A 26,986-nucleotide genomic window follows, 5' to 3' on the forward strand; every position below is an offset into this window, starting at 1 on the left:
CCAAATGATGCTAAGAATCCAAACAGCTTTTTCCTTCTCCAACAATGTCCTCTGCAGCAGATAGACCCAATAGACCTGCCAAAGTGAATTTACCTAGTTAAGTGAATTACAGGGTGATAAACGATACTTTGGCAGCAAGGCAGTAAACTGCTGAGTGAAGCGAAATACTAATGTGATTTGTCAAGGAGTTTATAAGCTGTAAGTGCTGCGATGAAATGACCGGCTCCATTGGAAGATATAAACACCAGGAGAAAGTCTTTGTTTTGCAGCCTCATTGAACCATCACAGGCCAGTGGTGACGGATGGAGGGAGGAACCCAGTTTGCTTGTACACACAGACGTGCCACACTGTTTTCTTATTCTATGAGCGAGAATATTAACCGTGCTGAGGTATGGACTTCTCATGAATAAATATTTTCTGGGTCAACCTCTTCATTTCCATATGGGAGGTCTCTTATATTGGAGAAAAGTACATCCTAAAAATATCTCCCTGTGCATGAGCTCCAAACCAGACCTACAAGGACGGACACACAATCGTTTCAATGCGCGCACATGCAAACACACACACACACACACGCCCTATCGCTGTGGCTCCGCTGTGGAGGCTGAAGTGGCCTTTGTGGGCTGATCTGAATATCTGTGTCGATTCTGGCAGGGCCTCAGAGCGAGCGCCTGCTCCCGCCCGCCCGCCTTCCGCCTCGGCGTAGGGCGCAAGGCTGCCAGCCGGCCTGCCGACCAACCTCGCTGAACCTCTGCCAAGCTCCTGACGCCATCCTGGGTGGTCCCGCTTCATGCGGCTCTGGCACAGCTCGGCACCGTGCCCCCCCCCTCTACCACCCACCTACCCCAAGAGCTCCCGCAAACAACCTCACTGTGTTTCTTTCCCAATGTGGAGCCTCACTGAGAATCAGTCAATGTTGCAAGTTATATTTTTATCATAAGGGAGGATGTGGATGGACTGTATATTTGAGGCTTTTGGCAAAGTGAAGAAGAATGTCTGCACACAGGGGCATTTATATTTAGTCTCCATTTCAATTTGACTTCATACATTCAAAACTGAGTCAGGGTTTTACCCAAAAGATGTCCTCTGGTCTTGTTTATGTTAACCCCGGGTCAAAACTGCCACTTTTGGTATGGGTCTCTCTTTCACTTTAACAACATGCAGAGAGAGAAAACTTGGAATAATCAAAGGATTCATCTGCAAAGCTCGGGTTGGAATCTGCTTGTCAAATTTCAGATTTTCCTTCTGCAGATATCACATCACGCCAGCAACAAGTCAAGCATGCTTGAACGCAGGGCAGGGTAGGGCAGGGCAGGGCGCCACTCTTATTCTGCGTCTTTCCAGGCTTTGGAATCGGGAGTCATGTTCCCGTGGAGCTCTGGAGGTAATTGTTCCAGGATCATACACACCATATGACAACCCCTCTGTTTCTCCCCGAGATTCATGACTGCTGTGCATGATTGCGGACAATTAAAATCATTAGAGGTTGTTAGCGGGAGCCACTTACCGCTGAGCTCGCTGTGAAGCTTGGGTGGGATTGTGGAGAAAATGGAGTTAAGCGAGGGGGGCTGGGCAGTCCTGTTGCAGGAGTTTGTGGAGATGCTCGGGGCGTCAAAAGGGAGATGAGCACCACTCTCCTGTAATTGAATTGCCAATGCAATGGCAGTAGCCATCTACAACAAACAAACAATCTACCGCTGATGTCATCAGGAGGAAAAAAAAAAAAAAAAACTCTTCAAAGAAAAGTGCCAACATGTGTATTAGCGGTGTGTGTAATCATGGGGCCTTAGGGGACCCTAATGGATTAGTCCACTAACACCCTGTCAACTATGGGGCCCACAAAGTGACTAAGATTTTCAAATGACACAACCACTGCGTTGGAAAAGTCCTAATTGCCCCTTTTAGACATCACCAACAGAGGACTTAATAATTCTCAAATGACTCATTTCAAGGCCGACGTTTGTGGCCGTTGATTAGAGAAGGCAACAATACGAGCGCTGTATATACACAAGCCATCAACGGCGTGTACTTTTCCGTCAAGAGCGACTGGCTTGATGCGATTGTCGCCAAAATGGACTTGGTCATGTACACAACGAAATATTTCAATCGTTGGTTTAATGTGCCGATTATTTTGTCGATGAATCAATTCGTTGAGAAATTTATTTAAAAAAATAGGATACTATTTCAAATCGACAAACTAATATTATGATTCTGATTTTGTCAGTAGCATGGCAGAAAACGGGCAACACTGCTAATTAGGTTCCAAATGAAAAGCAAACATTTTATTTTGATTCAACACAAAGATCTAAACTATTAATCGGCTATCAAAAATAATATTGATAATAAATGACATTTCGATGAATCGTAGCACCCCCAAATGACTTCAAAGAAGAGACTTCCAATCTCACCATTGGACAGAATCTTGCTAGATCATTCAGACCTTCCAAATGAGGTCTGGCGTGAGGTTTTGAACTTGAATTAAGTTGAGATCATGTTCATAAAGTGGACAGCTGCTGTAGTCAATGTGTAATGTGTGTGAATCACCGGCTCGTACGGCAATGAATAATAGATGCTGTTTATGAGTGTATGTTTTCCATCTGACCCCTGGGTCTGCGAGGAAAACTATGGCGGGCCTCTTAAGGGGCTGCTGAAGGTGAATCGGGAGGGGACCAGACTGAGAGACAGATGCAGCTAGGCCTCAGAGGCGAAGCTTCGTTTGGCGCTTGGGGACCCACCGTCGGCCATCAGTGACATGTTCAATCAGGACGTACACTCGCACAAAATAAGTATTGATATAGGATGTGAAAATTGAAGAAATATGGAATTACATTACCAATCAAGACAGTTTCAAGTTGAAGGCTAAAAAAAACTGGGCATGCTCTCTGCCAAAATATTTTTTAGAGAGGCAGAAAAGTCACGTGGTCTTGAGGTGTGACTACTACTAGGAAGGCCTCCTCCCCACATTGAAGACGCGCCATAGCGTGACTGTCTCCACAGTTCCTGAAAAAGGCTGGAGAAGTGTTATGCTTGAAATAAAACAAATTCACCACATTCACAAGCTCCAACCGGTCTCATTTGGGATGCACGGTCTTGACATTTGAATTCACAAAGCACCCGTTGTGCATTGGGCTCCATGCGGGATATTTTTAAGGTTTCTCCTTCTTGACTGAAGCCTGGAGGCCTTAAGTTATTGCTCTAAATTGTGACTTTAGGGGGGGGGGGAACCCCAACCAATTCCGTACGGCTAATTCTGATATTGAGATAAAAATGTCAGTTATTGCAACTCGTGGTCGGTCTAAATAAGTAAAAGACACTTTGCTCAGGCCTCAGGTAAAATTCAAGCAGCCCAGACAAAGTTCCTCTTTTCAATTAGTAAAGGCAGCTCGGCTGCAGACCCCAAAGACTCGCGCAGCGTCGCTAACGATAAAGAAGTCGGTGCGCTTTACAAGAGCGGTTATGGTCTGTGGGTCTCGGTCGTATTTTCACATGTGCAGAGGTTTTGGTTTAAGGATCAAGAGTAGAGGAGGAAACAGAGGGTTAGATCACTCGGGCTGTAAACGTCAACGGAGCCAATCAGCCTACTGTAACGTTTGCTTTCATCTTGAAATTTGCACCGTCGCTTTGTCGCGCAGTTTAGGGAAAAGTAACTATAAGCGTAGTTCAGTCTAAGAAAGACCCGGCCTGGGCTGTGTGTAGTACCACTAGATGGCATGGTGTGACTAAACCAACTTGGAGCTATCAAAAAGTACACTCATTTGTGACTCATCAGTTTCCAACACAGTTTTGCTGAGTACTTTAAAAGAACATTTAGATCGTTCCAAAACTTTTGCACCATCATGTCACAGAATGTTCTGTCTAACCTTCTTCCATACATGCGATTGTGATTTCCACAGTCAGCAAGTGTCAGGAAAAACAATTTCTGCCGTACTCGCACGAAGAATGATGGATGAGAAAAATAGGCCGGCTAATGTCAACTTGTAACACGAGCGTGTTGTTTATCGGCGACACTGTGTGTCATATGTGAGCATATCCGTGTGATCACAGTTGTAGCCTTCTAAATAATTCAGTGTCGCCCCCAGTGTGAAGACAAAACGGAGGGGAGCCATTAAAGGAGCCAAGAGGAGGTCATTACGGACCTTCTCCTTTTGTAGCCGCCACTTTGCTTCCCCCGAGGCGACCTCGTCTATTGCTTTATCCTCTTGACGTTGGGCTCACGCTCCCACCCGTAGCAGCAAATGGGGTTGGTGGTGGGAGGGAGGGGGAGGAATAGGGGGGGGGGGGGTCAGAGGTTAGCCAAGCAAAAGCGTGACCTACAGCACTAATGCACTTGTAACACTTTAAAACACTTAAGTGAGAGTTAAACAGAACACACACTCAAGGAGGACCACACAGAGGAATGACTTTTTTTTTTTTTTCATCACCTCCTATTCACATGTCAGTCATTTTTTTTTGGCATGCTAAATTCATGCAAAAGTGATCATGTTCCCTCTATTTTCTTAATCCCCCCCCCCCCCCTCTTTCTTGAATTTTGCGGAGGCAGCACAATGCCCTGGCGGTTCGCACGTCGCCTTCAAGCGGAGAGCTCCTCGGTTTGAATTTCCACATTTTGTCTAATTCCTTCCATGGCGTTCTACTTTTTGGAGTCGTTTGCAGGAATATTACGATAAGATCTGTTGTGTGTTGTGGCTTATTACTATTCTCAATCCAGTCCACCAAGGTTATACGAACCAGATTGGCAAATCGGGCGTCTATCCTGCTCAACATGAAATCACATCAGAACCTTCTAAAGGGGGTCAGGCGGGGGTCATTCCCCCTGGGTCAGAAGGTCAAGCAGGCAGCAGAATGACAGCTGTCATCTCAGCGATGACCAGCTTCTCTCTTCCAACCAGGAAGTGGAGGTGTGTTTGCGCTGGAGGCTGCTGTGGAGTGTGTGGTTAAGCCGGCTGGTCAGTGGTGGGCCTAGAGTGGTCTGGCTCCAGCCACCAAGGAGCTCTCAGGCAACAGTGGCAGCCCAGAGCACTGACTGATAGCGGGCATTATCATTTGTTAAGTGCCCCCTTTGCCTCTGGTCAGGAACACTTAACACTGGCTGTGGTCAGTAAATGCTACACGACTGCCGGTAGCAAGGTAAAATATTCATTGTCGCGGAGTGGTGGTTTTCCTCTGCAGTAACCCTAAAAGCCTGGATTGGTTTCGGTTCTTTTAAACAGAGCCCTAAAACCAGGCTGGGCAAGAGTGGCCTTTTACTGGACAATATAATGGACCTCAATAGAATCTGCTTTCCTCACCACAAAATTAATAAGACTTTTTTTGTTGTTGTTAATGAGATGTTCAGTGCTCTCCTACATCTGTTTGAAATTCAGTAGCTAAACCGAATATTTTTCTTCGCAACTGTCCTTCAAACAAAACAGACCAAAATTCACCTTTCAGTGGACTAATACAAATCTGCAAGACAGTTAAAGAAAGATCTGATATTTTTAATGAATAAACTTCCATTGATGATGAATGGGATATATTTCGCAGAAGATTCACAAATAAAACTTTTCCCTGTATTTAGTGAATGAGGCAGATTCTTTTTAAATTTCTTTTAGCTGCACATTTACGAGTTTAGGGAAATAAATGACTTGTGAATATGCCATCTGTTAAGCCATTGTGCACGTGGCCTTGTTTGGACACGGACGTTTTAGACGGGAACACTCAAATATTAAGACAAAGATACATTATGGTATATACTTGTGGAATGAAAAACTCAATGGTGATATTTTCTTTTGTCATTCAACAATTTTGGTGGGTCTCCTAAGACAAATAAGAAAAATTTCCGAGACATCAGTGCTCTGAATGCATTTTATAGATTCCGTTGCCGCCATTGACACTTTTGCATCTTTGTCAGCGGGGAACTTCCCAGAAGACCCTGCATGCCCCCCCACGCAAGTTAAACCACAAGGCATTTACAAGTGTACCAACACACAGCAGAGTGTGGAGTTTAAAAATGGCTGCTCTGTGCCGTGGATCTTAAATCACAAAGTAGTTGAGCAGACCCTGGATTTTCTTTGCTTTTAATGGGGTCGACAGAGGAGCCCTCACCTGTGGTGAGTCTGGCATTTAGCAGCCTATAAAGCTCTTTCCCATTTTTCATTCACTTCGTAGCCAGACGTGCACACACGTATGCACGCGCACGCACACCCAGCTGTTAACAGGTGCTTGTTTCCACATGATCTCTTTCCAGTTTTGTCTTTTGTCCCCAGATGGTGCTGCTCTGTCTGACCACAGAATTCAGTTAGAAGTGCAAGTGGTTTCATCCCGAGTCGCCTCAGACCGATTTCCTCGTGTGCAGTCGTTCCCACCCTTCATCGAGCAAAAAAAATGAAATCATGAACATTTTCCGTTGCACACAAAAATAAATGTAATGTCAATAAATGTCACCAGCAAAGAAATTAGTATGCAAAAAATATTGTGGCATTGGATCATTTCTCACAGCACTCTTAATGATCCCCCCCCACCCCGCCGGGTTTGTGAATCATTTCTGGGGTTGTGGTGTTCTTGCTGACAGGACCCATGGGTGCTTGGTGACATGCTTGGTAAACCCAGGCACAGCTCAGAGTACTTTTGAGGCCGCGGCGTTGGCACGTGCGGCTTTGAGATATGGATCCACTCCGCCGCATGTATGGCCACATGCTGTAAGACGTGTTTTTCGACTATGCTCTGTTTCACTATTAAATTGGTATAATAAAACGATTTCTGCTGCAAGGTAAATTTACACTCATATTTAATAATACTAATGGTTTCTTTTTTCCCCCCCAAACGCAAAAACTGTAAAGCGAATCAAGCAGCAAGACTATAAAGGCATCGCCGTATTTTGTCCAAGTTCTGAAAAATGTTTGGATGGATAGTCAACAATGAGGACATTGATTTCATTTAGCGATTGCGACAACGTCACCAACAACTTTTTTCAATATACAGCAAATCTACTTTGGTTTATAAGACTGAAATCGAGTGGAAAAACATGGCCGCCATATCTTTTTGTGAAAAGGAGAACCTAAGAGTCGAGTATGAAATTTCAACTGTGTTGCAAGATTTTCTAACTTAGACCATGAGACAGACATGAGGACACACACACACACAGCAATGAGCCATACGAGTTGGCACTTCCCTCGTGAAAGTTGCGATTACGTCAATAAAAGTGTGAGACCTTCGTACAAGGTGAGAAAAAAAATTAATTGAGGCCAATCAGGGTAATTCAGTGGCAGTCCCAAAATGCTTAAAAGTGGCTGTGTGCAATAACAGAGGAATGTTAGTACAATGCCATCACTTCATTAGGCAGACATCAATTAACAAATGTGTTTGGATTAAAATTTTAGATTGTGTATCGTTGTACTTTCATGTTAAATCTGTAATCTACTTCGGTACAGAGGCCGAGTGCTTTTCACACCTCAGGAGTGACCTTTAGTAACAGCAATGGTGTCACGACTAGCATCATTATGACGATGACATTCCCACGCCGGCCTAGCTGTGTCTGAGGCGAGCTTTTTCTCATGAAACTACGGCGATGGCCATCAAAAAACCAATAACTTCCTCAGACTCGGCTCACTTCCGCCTTCTGTGTGTGGAGACCTGCCGTTGCTATGGTTCCCCGGCTGGCGTTTGCGTGCGAGCAACTTAGACAGCCGTCTGGGGTTTCGCGCACACACAACAGGAAGACGCTTGTCGCACTTTTCAACCGTTTCTCACTTCTGCCTTCTTGATTTAAGAGAGGCGGGCGGGGGGGGGCACATTGTGAAGATGTGTTCCCACATGAAAAGTCGTGACGTAAACACACCAATGTCAGAAAGGTGAAGTTTCACATCTTATTGTAGAATTACAACAAAAGACATTCAAGAAATATTTTGTCAATTTACATTATTGCTTTAAAAAGAAGTTAGATTAAACAGCTGATATTTTAATGCGCTCTCCTATTTGGTCAAAATAAACAAATACATAAATGAATAATAATAAAAAAATCATTCAAAAACCCTGACGATGTTTTTAAATGAAAACTGAGAATTATCATATTTTTACATTTTTTTTTTTTACATTGCTTTCCAAAAGACATGAATCACCTCACTCTCACTGCTGGACAACTATATTTAAAAAAAAAAAAAAAAAACTCATTGAATGAGCCTTTCAGTCCAAGAAATAAAAGTGCCCAGTGGGAAGCCATCTGTAAATGTAAGCCTACTTTAAATATCCTGAGCTTCTCAGTAGCTGTTGGGAAATGCACGTCATGTCCGTGCACGGTTACCTTTTTTCTCTGTGTATAGAGTTGTCAAGCCACAGAGAGGTAAACTACGCTGTCTGCCGGCCGGCCGACTGAGCAGTGCCAAGTCAAGGCTCCTCCACGCCAACGCGTGTCTTATTTCTCTCATCTGTAGCGAACATTTCGGTCTGCATGACGCTGTTAACAAACAAAGGTGAAATACAATCTAGCACACTCACACACACCTTTGCCTTTTAGAAAAAGCCAAGAGAACTTCTGGGGATTCAATTGGAGCCTCCAACAGTGTTCTAGGTTTCAGATTTTGTCACGAGCTGTACTTTGCCAGCAGTTTGGAAAGTACTTTCAGTTTTCTTAGATCAGCAAAAATTTGAATATACTCTACATAGCAGAACAAGCATTGGATAATAATGATAAAGTTAAGTTACATGGGAGTTGTTTGTGTTCTTATCTGCGAACGGAGAGTTCACCCTGTGAGGAAAGGATGCACCAACTGACGGGGAGGGCAGGAAAAGATAGCCGGTAGGGCAGACCGGGGGTAGAGCTCCTGATGTGTGGTCAGATTAGATTGGCTACTTCGGTAGAAAGCTTCAAATTGCGGGGTAACACTTATTTTAATTTTAATTGCAGGCCTGTTTTAGTGCCGCTTTTTGTCTCTGCCCCGCTCTTCTTTCTCCTGAACACTTTGAGTGTGCCTGCTCATCATAAAAAAAAAAATTAAAAAAATCACAACTAGTCGTTCTTTTAAAAAAAATGTAGCATTATTAAATATAGAATTATTGTTCATTATTATATACTTTTATATTTATTATTATTGATTTATTTTATATATATTTTATTTATTTATTTTATTTTTCAATTTATAATGATGAGAAACTGAAGTACTCGGGTCATCCTATATCTGTGTAGGATTGTAGTGAGGTTGGATTTCTTCATCCTTTCTATTCTACATAGTAACAAATATGGGGACAATCACGCTGATAAGTTGAAGGGTTCTGTGGGAAAGTGTGTGCGTTTGTGCAAACCACCTCTTTGACACGCAAATTACCAAGCAACTTTTTGTTGCGGTTACTTCTTTAGAATCTCAGGTTCTCAGTACCGAAGTGAAAAAGGTCAAAATAATGGAAGTGCCGCTTTGCGTAAGTCTTCTTTGTGACATAGGCAATACTTGCTTTGTGAGTGGGTGGGCGGCTTCTCCACATTTAGCAGAAGCTAACCAAAGATTCTGGGTAGTGAGCGGTAGTTAATCAGCCACTGTGGGAAATTATGCGGTAGCATGTTGTCTCTGCATGTATGCAGGTTCAACAATTTGTTTGTGAACGTATCATGACCAATATTAGACAACTGCATTCACAATTACGCCAAAATAGAAGCAAGTGCACAGGAAAAAAAAAAATCATTATTTATTGTTGATTTTTGGGGGTCTTTTTTGAGACACAATCATGTGAGAATAAAAAAATCAATACAAATGCACACACAGTCACAAATAGCAAAGAGAAATAAGGAATCAAAAGAAATGGTTCCTTCTCGGTTGTCTGCACGGCAAGCAAGACCACAACCACAAAGCCCCAGCATGTCTGCATGCACCTGGCTACAGTCGCTCCCCGTCCCAGTCAGCGTGCACACACATGAGCATTAAGTCATTTCTTCACGGAATTGCAAAATTACAAAATGTCATATTTAAAACAGTTTGTTAGTAATAAGTTATTATATGACACACCACAGAATTAATGATCTCAAGCGGCAGGTAAACAAGGTCTTGAGTAGAGGCACCTGTGGCTAAAGACAAAATGTGGCAGTGTTTACTTTCTAGACCTGCTTTTTACACACATTACACATTTCTAATGTATGTAAAAACAAATCAGGAAAAAAAAAAAGACTTAATAGGGTGTTGAAAGCACATTGCGTGTGTGCAAAAACTGCAAACTGCACGAAAAGGAGCAAATCTGCAACATTTGACACGTTGATGTAAGTAAAAAAAAAAAAAATGTTTTTAACAAGAACGTGCAAAAGTTTAAACGTTTGAAAATGATTAGCCACCTTTTCAATATCAATCCAAACGAATTCGTGCAAATGAACACAGGCCGGTTGAAAAATTGCATTTCAGCTACAATTATGAAGCAAATCATAAATGTCTCAGAAGTTCCTCATATCTATCAGAGGGTCATTAAGGAAACAATAAAGTTAGTGGGTTTGTGCAGTGTAATCTGGTTTTCATCCAGTGGATCTGGGATGCATTACAGGCTGGGGGAGAGACCGCCCGCCCGCCCGCCCGACCGCCCGCCCTGAGTCGCCTTCATTAGGAACGGCAAACGCCCCCGACCCTTTAGATGAGGCATGCAGTGGCACACGCACACACACCACCACATGGAATAGAACACAAGATGAACTGTGAGGCCGAGAAGATGCCTGTGTGTGTGTGTTTGAGACAAGGTTGTCAAGAGAGCCCTGCGTCACCAACACCTCATAAAGCATCCTAATAGACATGGCGCATATTTGTCAGACGGACAAACGAAAACAAGGCGGCATGAGGGGAGTGCTAAAAAAGAAAAGTGAGAACATTTTGGAGAAATATGCTGCTTGCGATCACGTTACGAAGAGACTACACGTTTTATACATACGCCCGCTTTTACAGTTTGACAGACGTACGCTTGGTTTTAGATATTTCCTGAGCCCCTTCCCCCTACCCCCCCTTGGTCTAGGCCAGGTACTGAAACATGTGGGTTGCAACATGAAAGCAGGTCACTGCTACATATACAGAAAAAGGCACGCAGGATGGCAGAGTTATGACGAGGTATGCTTTTAATGTATAATATAACATTGGCAGGAGGAGTAATTAGCCTTTTTAATTTTCTGTGTTTACTTATTTCACCAAATCCAGCCCACGTTTGTCCTGTTAACATTAATTGAAGTTCCAATAATTGAAGTATTAAAACTTTGTCAACTTATGAATACAATCACTCAAAATGTCGACCTAATGAATTCAAATAATGTATGTAAATATGTTGTTTGGGCGCTTCCATAAGAACTAGAATGATCACGGTCTCATGCTCACAAAGTGGATGTTAACCGCTGTGCATCTGCAGTAGAGGAACATCCTGCCTGTCTCAGACAAGCAAGCTGGTCTGCCACATCCAAAAGCCACGTCTGAACCACAGGAAGTACCTAGCAGAGCGCCGAGTATCAGCATGCACAGGTACTGAAAGTGCACCTGCAACTTTGCAAACATCTACTGCAATTGCAAGTCCGATTTGATTTCGGCAACGGGATGGGAAAGAGGGAAATAAAGTCTCGCGGCATTTTCGCGGACTTTCCCGACGATACGCTGAGGTCACCGGGATCAGCCTGGTTTGTGGCATAACCATGGTTTGGTTTGTGTGGTGTGCGTGTGCTACATGGGGGCATTTGGGGTGACATAGGTCTCGGCTTTATGGGTGCTTTTATGTGAAGCTGCCGCGCTTTACCCTCCGACTACTTTCTTGCAATGATGTGGTACCTCAAAGCAGTGTGAATTTACTACTTTGGTGAAAACAAGTGGTTCAGAAAACACACGCATACATAAACACACCCTCACACGATATATTATGGAAGTACGGTGAAGTCGTAGTAAATATATTCGGAATATGAAAGACTAAATATAAATAAAAAAATATAGAAAAAAAATACACAATATAAAATGTTAATATAAATATATATCAAATATTTATATATATATATTTATGCTTTGTATGTACCTTGTCAGATGAATGCTTGATAATGGATGGAAGGCAGGCAGGCAGGCAAGTAGAGTTTGCAAGCAAGGGTAGCAGGCCAAGTTAGCAGGCAAGGCTCCAAGGATATCAACAATCCAGTGAAGGTAACTCTGTTTACCCGAGTCCGGTATTGGTCTGATATTTAAACTGTCAAGTGGGTTCCAAAGTAGCTTTCTAATGGTTTCGAAAGGGCTTGTAAAGTGCTGTGTGACCACCAGGTCCTTCAAACAATTCTGCTGCAGGTGTGGCTCAGAAGGTTAAAGGTTACCAGAAGGCCTCAGGTACTTCAAAATAAGAGTCAAAATGAGTTGAAATAATTATGAGTATCAATAGAAAATTGAATTGGATTATTTTGTAAGATTTGTATTTTTTTTTTTAAAGTTGTTGAAATATTTCCTCTCCTCTTCCTTTCAGCCCCTCCCCTTTATTTCAGTCAGTCCTAATAAATTCATACTATCCCTCAATATGCCTGCTGAGAACTGAGCACTGTGACCCAAAAAATGGATTCTCTTTTGCGTTTCTCCAGGAAAACATGATCTATTTCATAGCCATAAATTATTGAATTACTTTAGACTGCAGCTCATTGCCAGTAGCAGGAAAAGTTCTGAACAGGGGGAAAAAAAAAATGGATAACCAGTATTTCCTTTGGCATTGCTATAAAATAACAGGAAAGGCTTGAGTCAAGCAGTTGCTGTAAAAGGTAAAAACCTGCTGCAAATTGTCAGCGTGACCTCTTTGTGCAAGTCGAGTGGAGTTACTTTTCAGTGCAACGCTTGTGTTCTCCTCACCGTAGCGCCAGCCGACAGCGGCCTGCGCCGTGTGCAATGTGACAAAACGCAACGGTGCAGCAACCCCCGTCTTCCCCTCCTCTCCGTGTGGTTAGCACAGTCTCCATGTCTGCTGGAGCCAATAAATAAATAATGGGCCTGGTGATCACTTCCAACCGTGATACTGCATGCTAAAACCGCCGCATCTGGGAGTGCCTGGCTCGCAACAAAAAGCAGCAGGCGTGTACTGTACGTCTTCTGCTGGAACCGTGGTAGAAGTCAGACACTTGTTCAAAATTTGCAATACTCCCCAGACGCCTGATTAGGTCAAATGGTTCCTTCTATGACGGTGTCCACCAAAACTGAATCGCAAATATAATCTCTGGGTGTGTTGCATTTTTAATCCAGTTTTTGCACTGAATCATGTTAAATTGTGCATAATAATGATAATAATAATCATACATATCTGGTCATATCAATTAAAAGTGATTACCGTATTTTCCGGACTATAAGGCGCACGTGCGCCTTATATATGGACTAAATTCCTAAATTTAAACCGGCCCGAAGCATTGTGTCATGAAATCAATCATAAGTGGCCCACTGAAGACTATGAGAAAGACTATGGATTATTATTTTGTGATTATAAAGTAATTTGTTGCGTCTGAAGTTGAAATAAAAAAAATAAAATGGAGAATGATTTGATTTGGATTAAAAATCTGACATGATGTATTAATGGTGCACCTTATAGTCCGGTGCGCCTTATATAAGGACAACGTTTTAAAATATACCATTCATTGAAGGTGTGCCTTATAGTCCGGAAACTACGGTAAATATTTTCAATTGGCAATTCAACTAAAATAATATTTTCTTTTTATGAGGAGCACAGTGGCCCCCAACCTGAAATTCTAAGAACTCAGCAAATGTACTGCTCGCACTAGCGTGAATATAAGGACTCAAATTTTAAAAGCAAAATGGCAACTTTTAAGGAGCAGTCTGGAGTAAGGGTATAATTGCACAATTGCTTTGTAGGCGTTGGAAGACTTTCATGGTGATTTAAGTTATATGGAGGTGCTCTGAGGAGAAACAGCCCTGCTTATGAGAATAGACTCCGGCTATTTCAATCAATGGAGGCAAAGGTCCAGTATGAGGCGCCACTAAGATTTGGGCTATCCAACCTGTTGGTGCTCCCTAAAATGGGCTCCCAAGGCCTAAGCCCGAGGCGGGAAGGGCCACAGTGTTTGATTCAATGACGGCCACTCCATTCTAAAAGCCTGCCCGAGTCCCACGCTGCATTCCACGTTTATGGGGAACATATGGGGAAGCCTGCAATTTTTAGACCACAAAATAAGCCCCTTTGCAGCTGGACGCACGACCGCACTGGGTCCTTTTTGAGTCGCGAGCCACACCCGAGAGGCGTAGGACCACTGACAGTGATTAAACCACCACAGTTTTCTCAGCAAAACAGGAGTTATATTGAGCTTAAATACAGGGGCTTGATAAACAAGGCTTGGGCAGAGGGAAAAAAAAGAATTGAGTGCAAGACAGCCACAATGATCTTCAGACTATTTTCCCCCCTCACAGTCATGGGCAGTGCAAAGCCATGAGATTTCATTTCAAAACATGAAGCAGATGTTTACCTAGACAAAGAAGAAAAACACACCCGACGGAGAGAGAGAGAGAGAAAAAGGCCTTGACTGGAGTGCTTTCTTCAACTTGGGGCCACGTTACAAATGGTGCCAACTCATTCTTGCGCAAAGCTGCGGGATGGTCCTGCCTTCATTCAAGTGGAAAGCCATATTGGATATTTTCTCACCGCAACATTCTTTCAAACGTGATAAACAGCTGAAAGAATAACAAACAGAGTGTATTTTTACCTGCCGCTCGCTCGATGCACAATGCATGTGGCATACATTATTTTAAATGCGGCCTGTAAAACCAACCATCCAACAAGTTCCTGACGTTCAACCTTTTCTAAACAAGCGCAGATGAGGGAGGCCACGTCTCGGACTCGTACCCTGACTGACCCGGATCTTAGGTGTAGAACATAAGGCGTCTCGTTTATCAATTTGCGACATTTTTTGCTGGACTAGAAGGTCAGAAGGTCCGGCAAGCTTTTATCGGAGCAGCTAGCACGGGCGAGCGCGACAGCAGAAAACGCTGAGCTGTAATCTGTCCCTCGGTTGGCAGGCCCGAGCCGAGGCCACGTCGGGAGGCCGGAGAGGTGTCGGAAGAGGAAGTCGCGGGCCGTGCGGACGCACTGATAAAAGCCCTCGGGGCCACAAGCGCGGCCTCAGGATTCGGCCACACTTGCCGACACGCCGTGTCATTTAGCCTGCGTTGCCGCCTAACTCCACGGCAACTGCTCATTTAAGGGGCAGTGCGGGCTACCGGGGAAAGCTCTCTGACACACACACACACACTCGTTCAGAACATGGTACTGTATATACACATACAAACACACGCTGTGGTCCGTGCTGAACTCGTGTCCGGCAATTAGCAAAACACACCGTGGGCTGGCATCTGTACACAAGACAGTGTAAAAAACAAACCATGGGAAGTCAAGTGGGTCACATGAGTGACCAGACGGTGGTTTGGTTATGTTCTCCCATCGCCAGACGTGGTCATTGTGTCGCTGGGAGACACCAGACAGAGGAAGTGAGGATACCACACGTTTGCAAAAGCCCAGTGATTTGTGCTTGCATTCACATGAACGGACACATGCACACGCTGCGCCATGGCTGATGATTTTGATTGGCCCTTGTAAGTCATCATTGTCAATAATATGAATAATAAACTAATTTACCACTAATTTGGGTGTCTTGACTAATATGAATTGATGGTTGGCACACATAATTAAAGTTATTAAGTTTTTAAATGCAATTTTAATGACCGCTTATAATTGTGTCTCAATTTTGTATTTTCCAATTATACCAATGTGCACACAGCAATTTAATGAAATAAGATCAAATTAATCGACTTTGGTATAACACACTGCTTTGCCAGATTCCTTGGACCTGGAAACTCCGCGTTAACACATCTGCCAACCCCGAGTAGATTCAAATGAAAATGGCCATTGAAGGAATTAAATACTTGTATAGTTGATAGATTAAATGCTTCTCAGAAGTGGACAGACCGATGGGAAGTCGGGAAGCAGATCTCCAACAGTTGTTCAATTGCGATCAATTACCTGCAAATAAAAGTTCCTGGTAAATGAGAATATCCACAAGAATATAAATCCAAGCCTGGTTTTTGCTTTTCAAATGATCAGTTCCACTTTAGAGCAGGTCTGCAGGTCCTTGGGATTTCCATACCTAGTTCCTGTCATCACCATGTTTTTATTCTGAGTGTCAGCGCCATTCCTTCTGTGTCTTTTAATTTGACAAGATTAAATTACGATACTATCAAGTGGTAAGTGAGGGTGGAGGTTTTTCAGGTCCCAACCACTTCTTGTTACAAACACACATATGTGACGTCAGTCATAAAATCGTCAAACTTATACAAGAGCTACATTGAGTCTATTTCCTTTCTCATTTGCTTTTACCATGCAGTCGACCTCAAACATTTTAACGTTGGCTCGACTTCTGCCGCACTGATCATGGTGCTCTGTACAAACCACAGCGGCGGAGTCCACCGCTTGGTTTGAAAAGAAAAAAAGAAATAATAGAATGTTTCCAAAAACTTGATGAAAAGTGAGAGTGCAAGAATGATGGAAAGTACGAAGTGAAACCTAAAAACCGTTACCGACCCAAAGATGATAGGAAAGGAAACGAGTGAGGGAAGGAGGGGAGGGAGAGGCCCGGTGACCTCACGTCACATGTGACACGGGCTCCACCACTCACAGAGAGGGAGAGTTTGTGCCTGTGTGTGGAGGATGGCGAGAAGGATGCAGATGCATTGTGGCTTTTAGCTTTTTACTAGCACTGACGCCTTTGTCAAGGTTCCAACGTCGGGCCAGACAAACTAGGAGCACGCTATCAGGCTACCTTGCTAACCTCAGACTCCGCAGCCTGTTGCGTCAGACGCAACCACAAAGCGAAGCCTTCTCACGCCTTGAGGTCACTTTGGAGGCCTCCGTCATCATCTCCAGCTCAGGTGAGGCCACCTGAACACTTTGCATCAAATTGCTTCTGTTGCCATTTCTTTTACTTTGCAACTTCTCGTCTCTGACCTCCATCTTCATCTTCAACTCATACCGCTGCTGTGTGCTGGTTTGTGGCTTTTGAGATTCCTGCGGCGGTCACAAAAATTCTCGCTCGCAAACGGGCCAGTAGCCCAATGACTCCTGTCCTCTCGGGCTCACCGCCGACCGTCTCTTCCCAAAGGTCGGTGGAGGCCGAGCGTTCCTCTGTCATGGCATCCAACAGCATCTTTGACTCCTTCTCCAACTACAGCAGCGGTCTGCTCAGAGGTGAGTGTTGATCCGCCCCTCCCGTCTTTAAACCCCCTCCCCTAAATCCTAAAACCCCCCTCCCCTGCACGGATTGTTCTCTTCATGCTCTGAATGTTCCATTTCTATTTTTTCTTATTTATATGAATATATGCAACCCGGTATTTGAAAGTCTGTGGATGCGTTGGCCATATTTAGTTGCGGCAGATCTTCTCTTCTTCCTTGTGTTTTACTGTCGGCTTGATGGAGTAGCACCATTATGATGTTCTCACCACAGACTCTCAGTGAGAATACAAGCTCCATGTGATTAGGCTTTTTACCGGACAGAGCAATACAATAAAAGAGAGTGGAAAAAAAAAAAATACCAAGCTCCTTTACTTCCAGGAGGTACTTTTGGTCTGTGTGGTGAGGTGAGTGCACTAGCCTTAATGAACAAAGCATTTGTTGTCATGGTAATTCCAATCTCATAGCTTTTGACTGGGAGTAGAAAACTATTTTTTTTTTAATATATATATATGGAGACAAAGTGATTGTAAGCTTTTTGAAAGCATCATCAAGTCGCTAGAAGAAATCAAAATCAGCGTCCCAATGAACGGCCTCGCGACAGTGTTAATTACAGACAGCCATAAGAGCTCCAAAATGTTACCAGGGTGTATTTTAAAATCTGTAGAGCTTCGCAAGGCCAACAATACATCTGTGGCTCACATGAGACCCATCTTGGTGGTCTCAGTGGAACCACAGCGACAATGGATGATGTTCCAATGTTCACTTAAGCTTCTATAAAAGCTTGTATATATTCCTCATGACAAGCTCCCGCCTTTTTTTCATTCTTTGTATTTTAAAAGCACTTCTTTGAGTGACTCTTATTGTTTTTAAGCCAACAATCTATCAGGATGGTCAAACTTCCAAAAACAAATGTGCTCTGGTGGCGCCACTTTTTGATTTACAGACGGCCCAAACGGGATATGAATGCAAAACTCGAATCACCATTTAAAATCATTAGTGAAAATACAATATCCTCTTCCAATTTACAATGTCACTTGTCTGAAAGTGAACTGTGTGAGAACAAAGGCCAAGAGTGATTAAATCATCCAGCTCAATCTGAAACGATTCCAAAGGAGGGAACCCTCATGTAACGGGAATACTCTGGTGGTTTGCAGTGCAATTTGACCAAAACTTTCTTTTTCAGACTTAAATCCAACTGAAATTAAGAGGAAACTTTGACTTTAATAAGATGCAACATGCAGTTTATGGAAATAAAGCCGTCATCATCTGATAAGGCATCAGCCTTATTTAAGCCTATTTCAAATAGAATGGTGGCCAACTATTGCACATCTGACAAAGCAAACATGATGGGCAACATCAGATGCGCTTTGCGTGAGAAGCCAAAGGACACCTCACCTCAGAAACCTCAGGCCTTTGCTAAAACTCGCGCATTAACCGGCACACTTAAAACATATGACACATGCGCATCGAGGCGCTCACAAGCCAGACATTGCAGCTGTGGCATTTAACTCCTGATGTGCCCTAAGACAAAATGACCAATATGTTATGAGAAGATGGAGAGATATGAGCAAATGAGGCGCTAATCTCCTTGGGTCTTCTGATGCTGCTGCTGCTGCTTAACCACAATGAGGCTACACCTGTTATTGTGCAGCTTACACACCATTTGATAACAAAGCTTCATTTTGCACACACACAACTCCATCCATTTGTTAAGAGTAGGGCAGAAATCCAAGTTCGATTCCCAAAAAGGGTTTATAGCTGGGAAAAAAAAAAGATGTCAGGTCATCAGATCATATAAAATAGAGGGCTCCGTTGCTTGGATATATTTGTATACAATATACAGACAGTATGAGTCAGGACTTCCTTCTAATATATATTTAAAAAAATATATATTTTCTATTGCATTCAGTAAAGTAATCAATTGAGCAAGACATCTTTTTTTTTTTTGTAATTTGAAATGCAAATGTGGTTGATTAGAGGTGTTTTCAGTTACTAGAACATGTTATTGTAAATTTTAAAAAAAACCTGATCAAGTTTTTCTGAGGATTTCCCCTTCACCGTCATTTTTGCAAGATTTATTTCACATTTTGTTTATGCGGGAGTTCACTGTTTAGTGTTACACTCCTGCGAGCCAGCTCCCTTTGTAGCAGGAAAAAAAAAAGGCCTAGGTTTACTAAAGTGGGACTGCTTTTATCCGCTGCATGAATGGAAGTGAGTACTTAACAGTGAGAAATGCGATTTTTTTTTTTGTTTAAACCTGAGTAGACACATAGAGTGGAATAAAAGATGAGTTGAAATGCATGTCAATCAATGGCAGTGGATACATTGCAAATAAAATAAAACACTGGCACAAAAAAAGCAGGACATTTTCGACATGATAGAGCTGGCAAATGGCAAAAAACGCAATAACAATTTGATTGAGATTATTTCTTTGACATAAATAAATGGGCTTGATTGGAGCCTCTTAAAAGTCTTGCTGAGTGTGAGGCCCCCGCCCGCCCGGCCGCCCGCCCGCCCGTCCGCGAGATGCCAAGCTGAGCAAGCTGTAACTAGATATTAACAGTTTCAATATTTGAAAGTGAAAGCAAATAATAGAAAACTCATGTCAGCTCCAGAGAAGTCAAATTCTGTCTCCAATTTAGCCGGGTATAATATCTATTTATAAAAACTCTGAAGGCATATTGGATAGAAGAAACATTCTGGACTTGATTATGTCTGTAAACGTTTTGGAGGTACTTATTTACTTTTTGGTCTGTCTCGCCGTTTTCACTGTCTGTCAACACAACTTTATGGGGAAGACTTTTAGGGTTAGCTAGTAAGATGGCCTCACGTAGCGAGTACTGAGGGGCGCTCTGATTATGCGGTTGACTAATGTTAAAGCCGTCTCCGCCCTTCTACACTTTTGGCTCAAACCACCACGTCGAGCCTCCAGTGGGTCAAGGTTCGAGTCGTGCTAAGTGTAGTAGTAAATACAATTTTCTGGTGGTCTGCAAAATGTCTCCATGCCAATCTGATAAGATTTCATTTGTCCCTGTCTGAGAAGAATGTGCTGCTTTTGTAAAGTTGAGTCATATTTTGATGCATTCCTGTTATTATTGTTATTAGTAGGATTTGCAATAAGTTAGCAAGAGTAAACAAATATAGACATTGTTTGTGTTACAAAATATTTTTATTAAATGGCAATTATGGTCATTTAATTGCTTCTTAATATTCATTCTTTATATTAATAATGAGAATAAAAACTGATTTGTACAGTACCTTTCAATTGCTTGATACTGTGGGGTTGTACTAACTGGAATATATTCTGGTTCAAAAATTTATAGTGCCTACATTTGACATTGCAAAATTCCCATGAGTAAATGTTGAAGAGAAATGAGGAGTATTTTAATTTATTATTAGCCATATGAACTCAGCTCACTGATTTTTGCTGCAGTTTAGTTCTTTACATATTCTAATTTATTATTATATTATGATATGATGACATATTATAATATATGCTATTTATTTATTTTATTTCAAACTCATCCCTTGTATAATTTGCCCCAAAGTAACCTGGAGCCAGCTTGTTTGTTGTTTTTCAAAGACACTATGGAAGGGATTCCCTGTCACAAGTGTCCCCTTCCTTGTCTACTCCAAAGTCTGTCTAGCGGTGTGAGGTCATGTATGTGCTCATCTCTCGGTCCCGGCAGTCACAAGCACCTTCATGCTATAGATCCTCATAAACAACAAATATCCTTCCACCCACATGTGAATTCAGCGCCTGGTTTCCTTTCCTCATGCTGAGCCAGGGAAACACATGTCAGCATGATGACTGTGACGTTCTTGCCCTGTCTGACCAAAGCGTAATGGCTAGTCGGGACAAACATATGCTCTGCTCATGTGTCATTGCGTGGGCACAGTGCAAACAAAACATCAGAGGTGTTTGAAGGACTTCCCTCTTGATCTTACAAATGTTTAGCTATGAATCGATTGTATTTACCGTAAATTCCGGACTATAAGCCGCAACTTTTTTCCAAAATTTTGAACCCTGCGGTTTATAGTCAGGTGCGGCTTATATAGGGATTTTTTTTGTGATTTTTGTGATGACTTGATCACGTCTATACACTGCGGTATCTTGAAGAAAAAACCAACAACAAAAATACTATTTTGAAACACTACTATGGCTGCTGCTTATTCTGGCTGTGTTGCTTGTGACTATTATGAGCTTTAGTAGGAATGCACGCTAGGTGACCTGCGTCAAAGGGCTCTAAACCCTTCGTCACAGGCAATGTTGGGAAAGACATGTTAAAGTATGTTATAAAAACTTTAAAAAGGCTTTCTGTGAACGGTCTTTCTTTGTAAAAAAAACGCGTGTGCACGTGCGGCTTATAGTCCGGTGCGGCTTATATAAGAAAAAAACTAAAATATCCCCCAATTTTAGCTGGTGCGGCTTATAGTCCAGTGCGGCTTATAGTCCGGAATTTACGGTAACTCATAGGAACATGACAGCCATCAGTGGACACTGCCAGAAAGACCTTTTGTGTGAGGGAGACTGACGGACTCTTTAATCAGCATGATGACATAAGAGCGGGCCGGTCGTTGCAGAGTTTGATCAAGCTAATCACCAGGCAGCCAGACTCCATGCTACTGATTGGATTTACAAACGCGCCTTGTCATCGTCGTGTCATTAGCTTGTCGTTAGCTGCGGCCGCCTTGACGTGGAACAGCGGAGAGCGGGGCCTAAACACTGCAATCAGAGGATTAAGCCGGCCGGCCGGCCGGCCTCATGTGGATGCCTCAAGCTCTGAGTCAAAGAGGGAAAGTCCTGCCCTCACCATGTCGGAGCTCCATGCGGCCTGGGTGCTAACGGTACACCGGGAACGCCACGGCTGATTAGCACCAGGGATGATGAGAGGAAACATTTAGTCACTTCGGACACGTGGGTGGTTTCCTGGAATCCAATGGAGTCGGGTCTATGGCTATTGCAGTTTTATAAGGAGGTCTTCCATTGGGGTGGGTGCAGGCCTGGGAACGGAGCCCAGACTTGTAAGTTTAACTGGTGCATGCTGGGCTGTCGTTCTTTGTTCTCCTGGCAGAAAAAGAAGAAGAAAAAAAAAAGTCTTCGACATGTGGAGATGGTTCATTTTCCTTATTAGATTTCATATAGAAGTCAATTGGAATAACTGACAATCATTATTTGCTGCCAAATATTCCTTTTGCGAGGCATGACAGTATCGTGTGTTTAAGTCTGCTCTGGAGCTCCTTGACATGCAGGCTGAGAGACGCCACGCCACGCCACGCCTTTGTTTCCTTACAATTAAAAGCCCAGAAGGCCTGCCAAGTACTTTCCAAGAGTTGTCTTGGGTCTGTAGCGAAAAGTGGCACGGACGTTTGTCAGGAAACCAGCGCCGAGTTTGCTGCTGGAAGCTGGACGGATTCTGCGGTGAGTCAGATGGCGCTCGGGAAGCAGCAGTCCTCTGAAGAGGGAAATTAATGCAAATTCAACATTTGGGGCGCCCTTTGAAGTCTTTTTGGACTTCAATGAGTGTGACAGAACCTGGAATGACCTTGTAAGAGTCATGTAAAAAGTTGAAAGGGATAAACACCGATGACGGTAGAATGCTGGAAATACGCTCGTAACAGTACACAATTGTGCCTTTCCAAAATATTAGAACAGCCGCGTATTGTCAACGAGATATTCAACTCATTGCGATTGTGGTTACGAACTGCGCTACGGAAACGTGTTTCTGGTTTTGCTACCATCACGGCTAAACCAGAGTGGCTCAGTACTGGCACACAATAATTTTTTTTTTGTGTGTGTCACTCAGAACTGAGCATTATTATCTTTTTATTTATGCAGCACCCAAATCAATCAATGGAGCATTTGATACAGCTCAGGTGGACCTTCACCTCACTTCATGCCAGTCTCCAAAACATCTCAAAGTAGAGCAGTCATATATCTACAAATGCCAAAAGGAAATGCAATACAAAGCTGCCTCTTCTGACCTTCTCTCCATTGACCAAATATCAAATCCCTTTTCACTCATGCGCCGTCATCCATCTTCCTTTCACTTCTCAATCTCTCTTATCTTTACTTTTAAAGCTTTTCCTCCAGCAAAATGGAGAGCCAAGCACAAAGGGGCATTGTCTGCTGCTCCAAATGTGGTTTGCAGACTCACTTTTAAAGCCTTGGTGGTTGCAGGAAGCCAAGCATGCTTCCTAATATTTGGCTCACATGCGATTTCATTCGAGGAAAGACTGAGCTATGACAGCCTTGTCTTTGTAACCCCCCCCCCCACCCCCACCCCTCCCACCCTTTCTAGTGGCATAACTGCATTTGTGTGGAATCTCCAGCGTTATAGGAGAGAGTGGAGGCAGGCTGCGTTGCCAGTCAAATGTGTTTGGGTTGTCAGACTGAATGGCTTCCAGCACTGCGATCTGTCTCCTCTCCTCGTCACTGAACGCTGTTTGATCTGACAGAAAGACTCCATTAGAGACAGGAAAGTTCAACTGCTTGGAGGTTGGATGCCTACAGCAGCCCAGAGAGGAAAAGCTTTGCACACGCAGTCTGGTTGCAATCTTGGTGTCTATGACGGTGTGTCTATAAATGTCTCGGAGCATTACTGATCAGTAGGCTAGGTGCATGTGCCTTGATAAAGGTTACAGTTTAGTTCCATACTTTATGGACAAATTGCCAAGACACTCTTTGGGGTTGATGAACGATGACATTTTTGGACAATTGCTTATATATGTGATTTGTGGGAACAGTTGTTTAAGGCCCATTTGTCTTTCAGCGTGACTCGCACAAGCTTTGGTAGCTTGAGGGGTTACGACTTTAAATTTACCGTATTTTCCGGACTATAAGGCGCACCTAAAAACCTAAAATTTTCTCAAAAGCCGACGGTGCGCCCTATAGTCCGGTGCGCCTTACTATATACGGACCAAATTCCTAAATTTAAACTGGCCCGAACAATTGTGTCATGAAATCAATCATGAGTGGCCCGCTGAAGACTATGAATCATCAATCAAAAAGACTATGGATCATTATTTTGTGATTATAAAGTAATTTGTTGCGTCTGAAGTTTAAATAAAAAAGACAAAATGGAGAATGATTTGATTAGGATTAAAAATCTGACACGATGCATTAATGGTGCGCCTTATAGTCCGGTGCGCCTTATATAAGGACAACGTTTTAAAATGGGCCAACTATTGAAGGTGCGCCTTATAGTCGGGTGCGCCTTATAGTCCGGAAAATACGGTACTTACATAGTGATGTAATGACCAGTTGTCCCGACACTTTGCGATCATACCTTTGTTATTTTCTGAGGTACCTTCATGTTTTGTGGTCAAGCCGTATTATAGTCCCAGCGCCACCACTGAACCCAACCGTCAATTCGGGTCAGCCGTGCCCTAAATTATAAAAACACGTGTCGATGGCTTGATGAATACATGTAATTGTTTAGCTCGACACTCTCACTGCACGTGTTCCATTTCATGTGGCTTCAACTTCCACTAATCATGAGGAACTTTGACAAATATGACTCACTCCTCCGAGGAAAAAAAAAAAAAAAACGTGAAAAATGAGTGATACTTGCATAAGACGTGGCACGTTAAAATGACCGCTTGTGTCATAGCTCTTGACTTTTTTGACAGCTCAAAAAAAGTTCCAGAAAAGCAACATGCTATTCTTTCATTAATGTAGATATGAAATTGTGTTAAAATGTACAAAATGGTGAATTTTTGCTCCCCTGATTGTAGAATGGCCCCTGGCATATCGTCACTGTTTTAAAGTTTAAAGCGATTAGGCAAGTGTGAAATCCCGTTTAAACATCCGTCCCCTGATCTTTGTGTGGGAGCTGGCACGAGTTAAAGTGCCATTGGCAGGAGCTGTATTTTTTTTTACTGTAGGTAAATGCAACATGGCAGTACCCCAGGTGTGTGTGTGTGTGTGACTGTCTGGTTGAGTACACCCACCAATCCCCCGGTTTGTCACAATAAAACAGTGACTTGTCTCTGTTAGTGTCTCTGGCTTGCGGCCATCCTGAGAAATGGACTCCAAAATTTTCATTGGACACATTCGGCAGAGTCAGAGTGAGTCAGGATCCTGTGTGGCGTGAGTGTGTTTATGTGTAGGGGGGTGGGGGTGCTGTCACTTTGGCAACGCAACTGCACATATTGCAGCGATTACCACAGCGGAAAAATGTTTTTCTGCAACATGCAATTACTACAGATTACAGATCGCCGTCCTTGCATCAGAAGCTCTCGCCAGCAAAGGAGAAACACTTTGTGCGTGTGTGTTTTGTCACACACAAATTCACAGACAGACAAAGAGACAAAGAAAGATGAGAAATGATTATAGCTTTCATGAAAAACCACAGCTGAAAAAAAAAAATGTGGGACTTGATGTATTTATGGTAGTCATTTGAATGTACCGTAATTTCCGGACTATAAGTCGCCTTTTTTTTCATACTTTGGGTGGGGGGGGCGACTTATACTCAGGAGCGACTTATATACATATATATGTTTTTTTTCACTTTTTTGGCCATTTTATGGCTGGTGCGACTTATACTCCGGTGCAATTTATAGTCCGAAAATTACGGTAAAAGTTAGATGGACTCTCAGAGTGTAAATAAAGATCGCGTGAAGAAAAAAAAAAAAGTCCTTCACAAGATAAATGGGCTTATTTTTATTTCAAAACATTTCTTAACTCAAATAAATGTTGGACTTTCTGTCATTTTTAGTTCCAGGTTGCAAAAGCAGTAGTGATAGCAAATAGCTTCCCTCACTTGAAACAATATAATAGATGGAAAGGCAGCGGCCACACTAAGGTGGGGCCTTATTTACAAAAGCCACCAGATCAAAAGTACTCCTATAATAGCATGGGGGTTCTTTTGGTGAGCTGCTACTTTTAGTGGCTTTCCAAAGAATAAACAGGCACAGGAACCACATCACACACTGCTAACTGTCATCATTGGGTGAGTGGAGTACCCGATGGATGATGTGAGGGTGGAGCCGCCGTGACAACGGCCTCTATAGCGTGTGTGTGTGTGTGTGTGTGTGTTGAGAAGGGGCAGGTGGGCTTGGGCTAATGAGGGCTACCCAATATGCAGATCATCACTTTTTTTATTTGGAGGCTTAATTGTACATAAAACAACAGCACGCTACACCTGCAGGTAGTCAGCATTGTTGTAAATATTCCAAATGCTTTTCTTTCAGAAATAGGATTTGGGAAAATTGGAGTCGGTATGCTAACAAAATCACATTTGACAAAAGACAGCAATGATGTCATCGCTAAATGGCCATTTAGAAAGGAGGCCCCATCATGTCAGGGTTCCCTTGATCACTGTCTGCCGCAAGTACAATATATTAGTACTAGTGAGTGGTTTGTTTGTGTTACATATTTAATAATACCAATATGTTGTCATCATATCATTGACTGTACTTGTAATTGTTACCCAGATGCAAAAAAAAAGATTTGGCCTTTGTTTTGAGTGTGTGAGCGTGTGTTCCATTCAGAGAAATGGCATTGATGGCTTTGTAATATTCCTCTCTCCCACAGAGTCAAGCATTCACGCGATAACATGTTTGACACATTTCGGCCCATTTCAAAACGAAGCCCTTAAAAATCAATTTCACGTTGACGACTGAAATATAAACGTAGGTGGAGTCGTCGTCCCCCAACAGCCATTATTTTGCTCAATTGATTCAGGAGGCTTTAATAAGCCCTTGGCTCCACTCTGCACCTTTTATAGAACGTAAGCAGAGTATTAAAGATGCATGAGGCCGATGGGCTCGCTGTCTACTCCGGTGTTTTGCCTCATCCCAAATCTTCCTTGTCCAAAAT

General features: G+C 42.9%; 1 protein-coding gene across 5 annotated transcripts in view; it reads left to right on the forward strand.

Moving 5' to 3' along the window:
- Window positions 1-16,642: 16,642 nt before the first annotated feature.
- runx3 (RUNX family transcription factor 3) overlaps window positions 16,643-26,986 on the forward strand; it is a 36,913-nt gene continuing 26,569 nt past the window's right edge. For 2 of the 5 annotated variants that reach the window (XM_061301007.1, XM_061301008.1), the window contains exons 1-2: window positions 16,643-16,862; window positions 17,093-17,178. In XM_061301007.1, the coding sequence (XP_061156991.1) occupies window positions 17,121-17,178 (58 nt within the window). In that variant the 5' untranslated portion in view covers window positions 16,643-16,862; window positions 17,093-17,120. Of the gene's footprint in view, window positions 16,863-16,960; window positions 16,979-17,092; window positions 17,179-26,986 lie in introns of those variants that run through there. The other 3 variants (XM_061301005.1, XM_061301003.1, XM_061301004.1) reach the window with 3 other exon arrangements.

This window comes from Syngnathus typhle, linkage group LG16 (genome assembly GCF_033458585.1).
Source record: "Syngnathus typhle isolate RoL2023-S1 ecotype Sweden linkage group LG16, RoL_Styp_1.0, whole genome shotgun sequence".
NCBI classification, from domain to species: Eukaryota; Metazoa; Chordata; class Actinopteri; order Syngnathiformes; family Syngnathidae; genus Syngnathus; species Syngnathus typhle.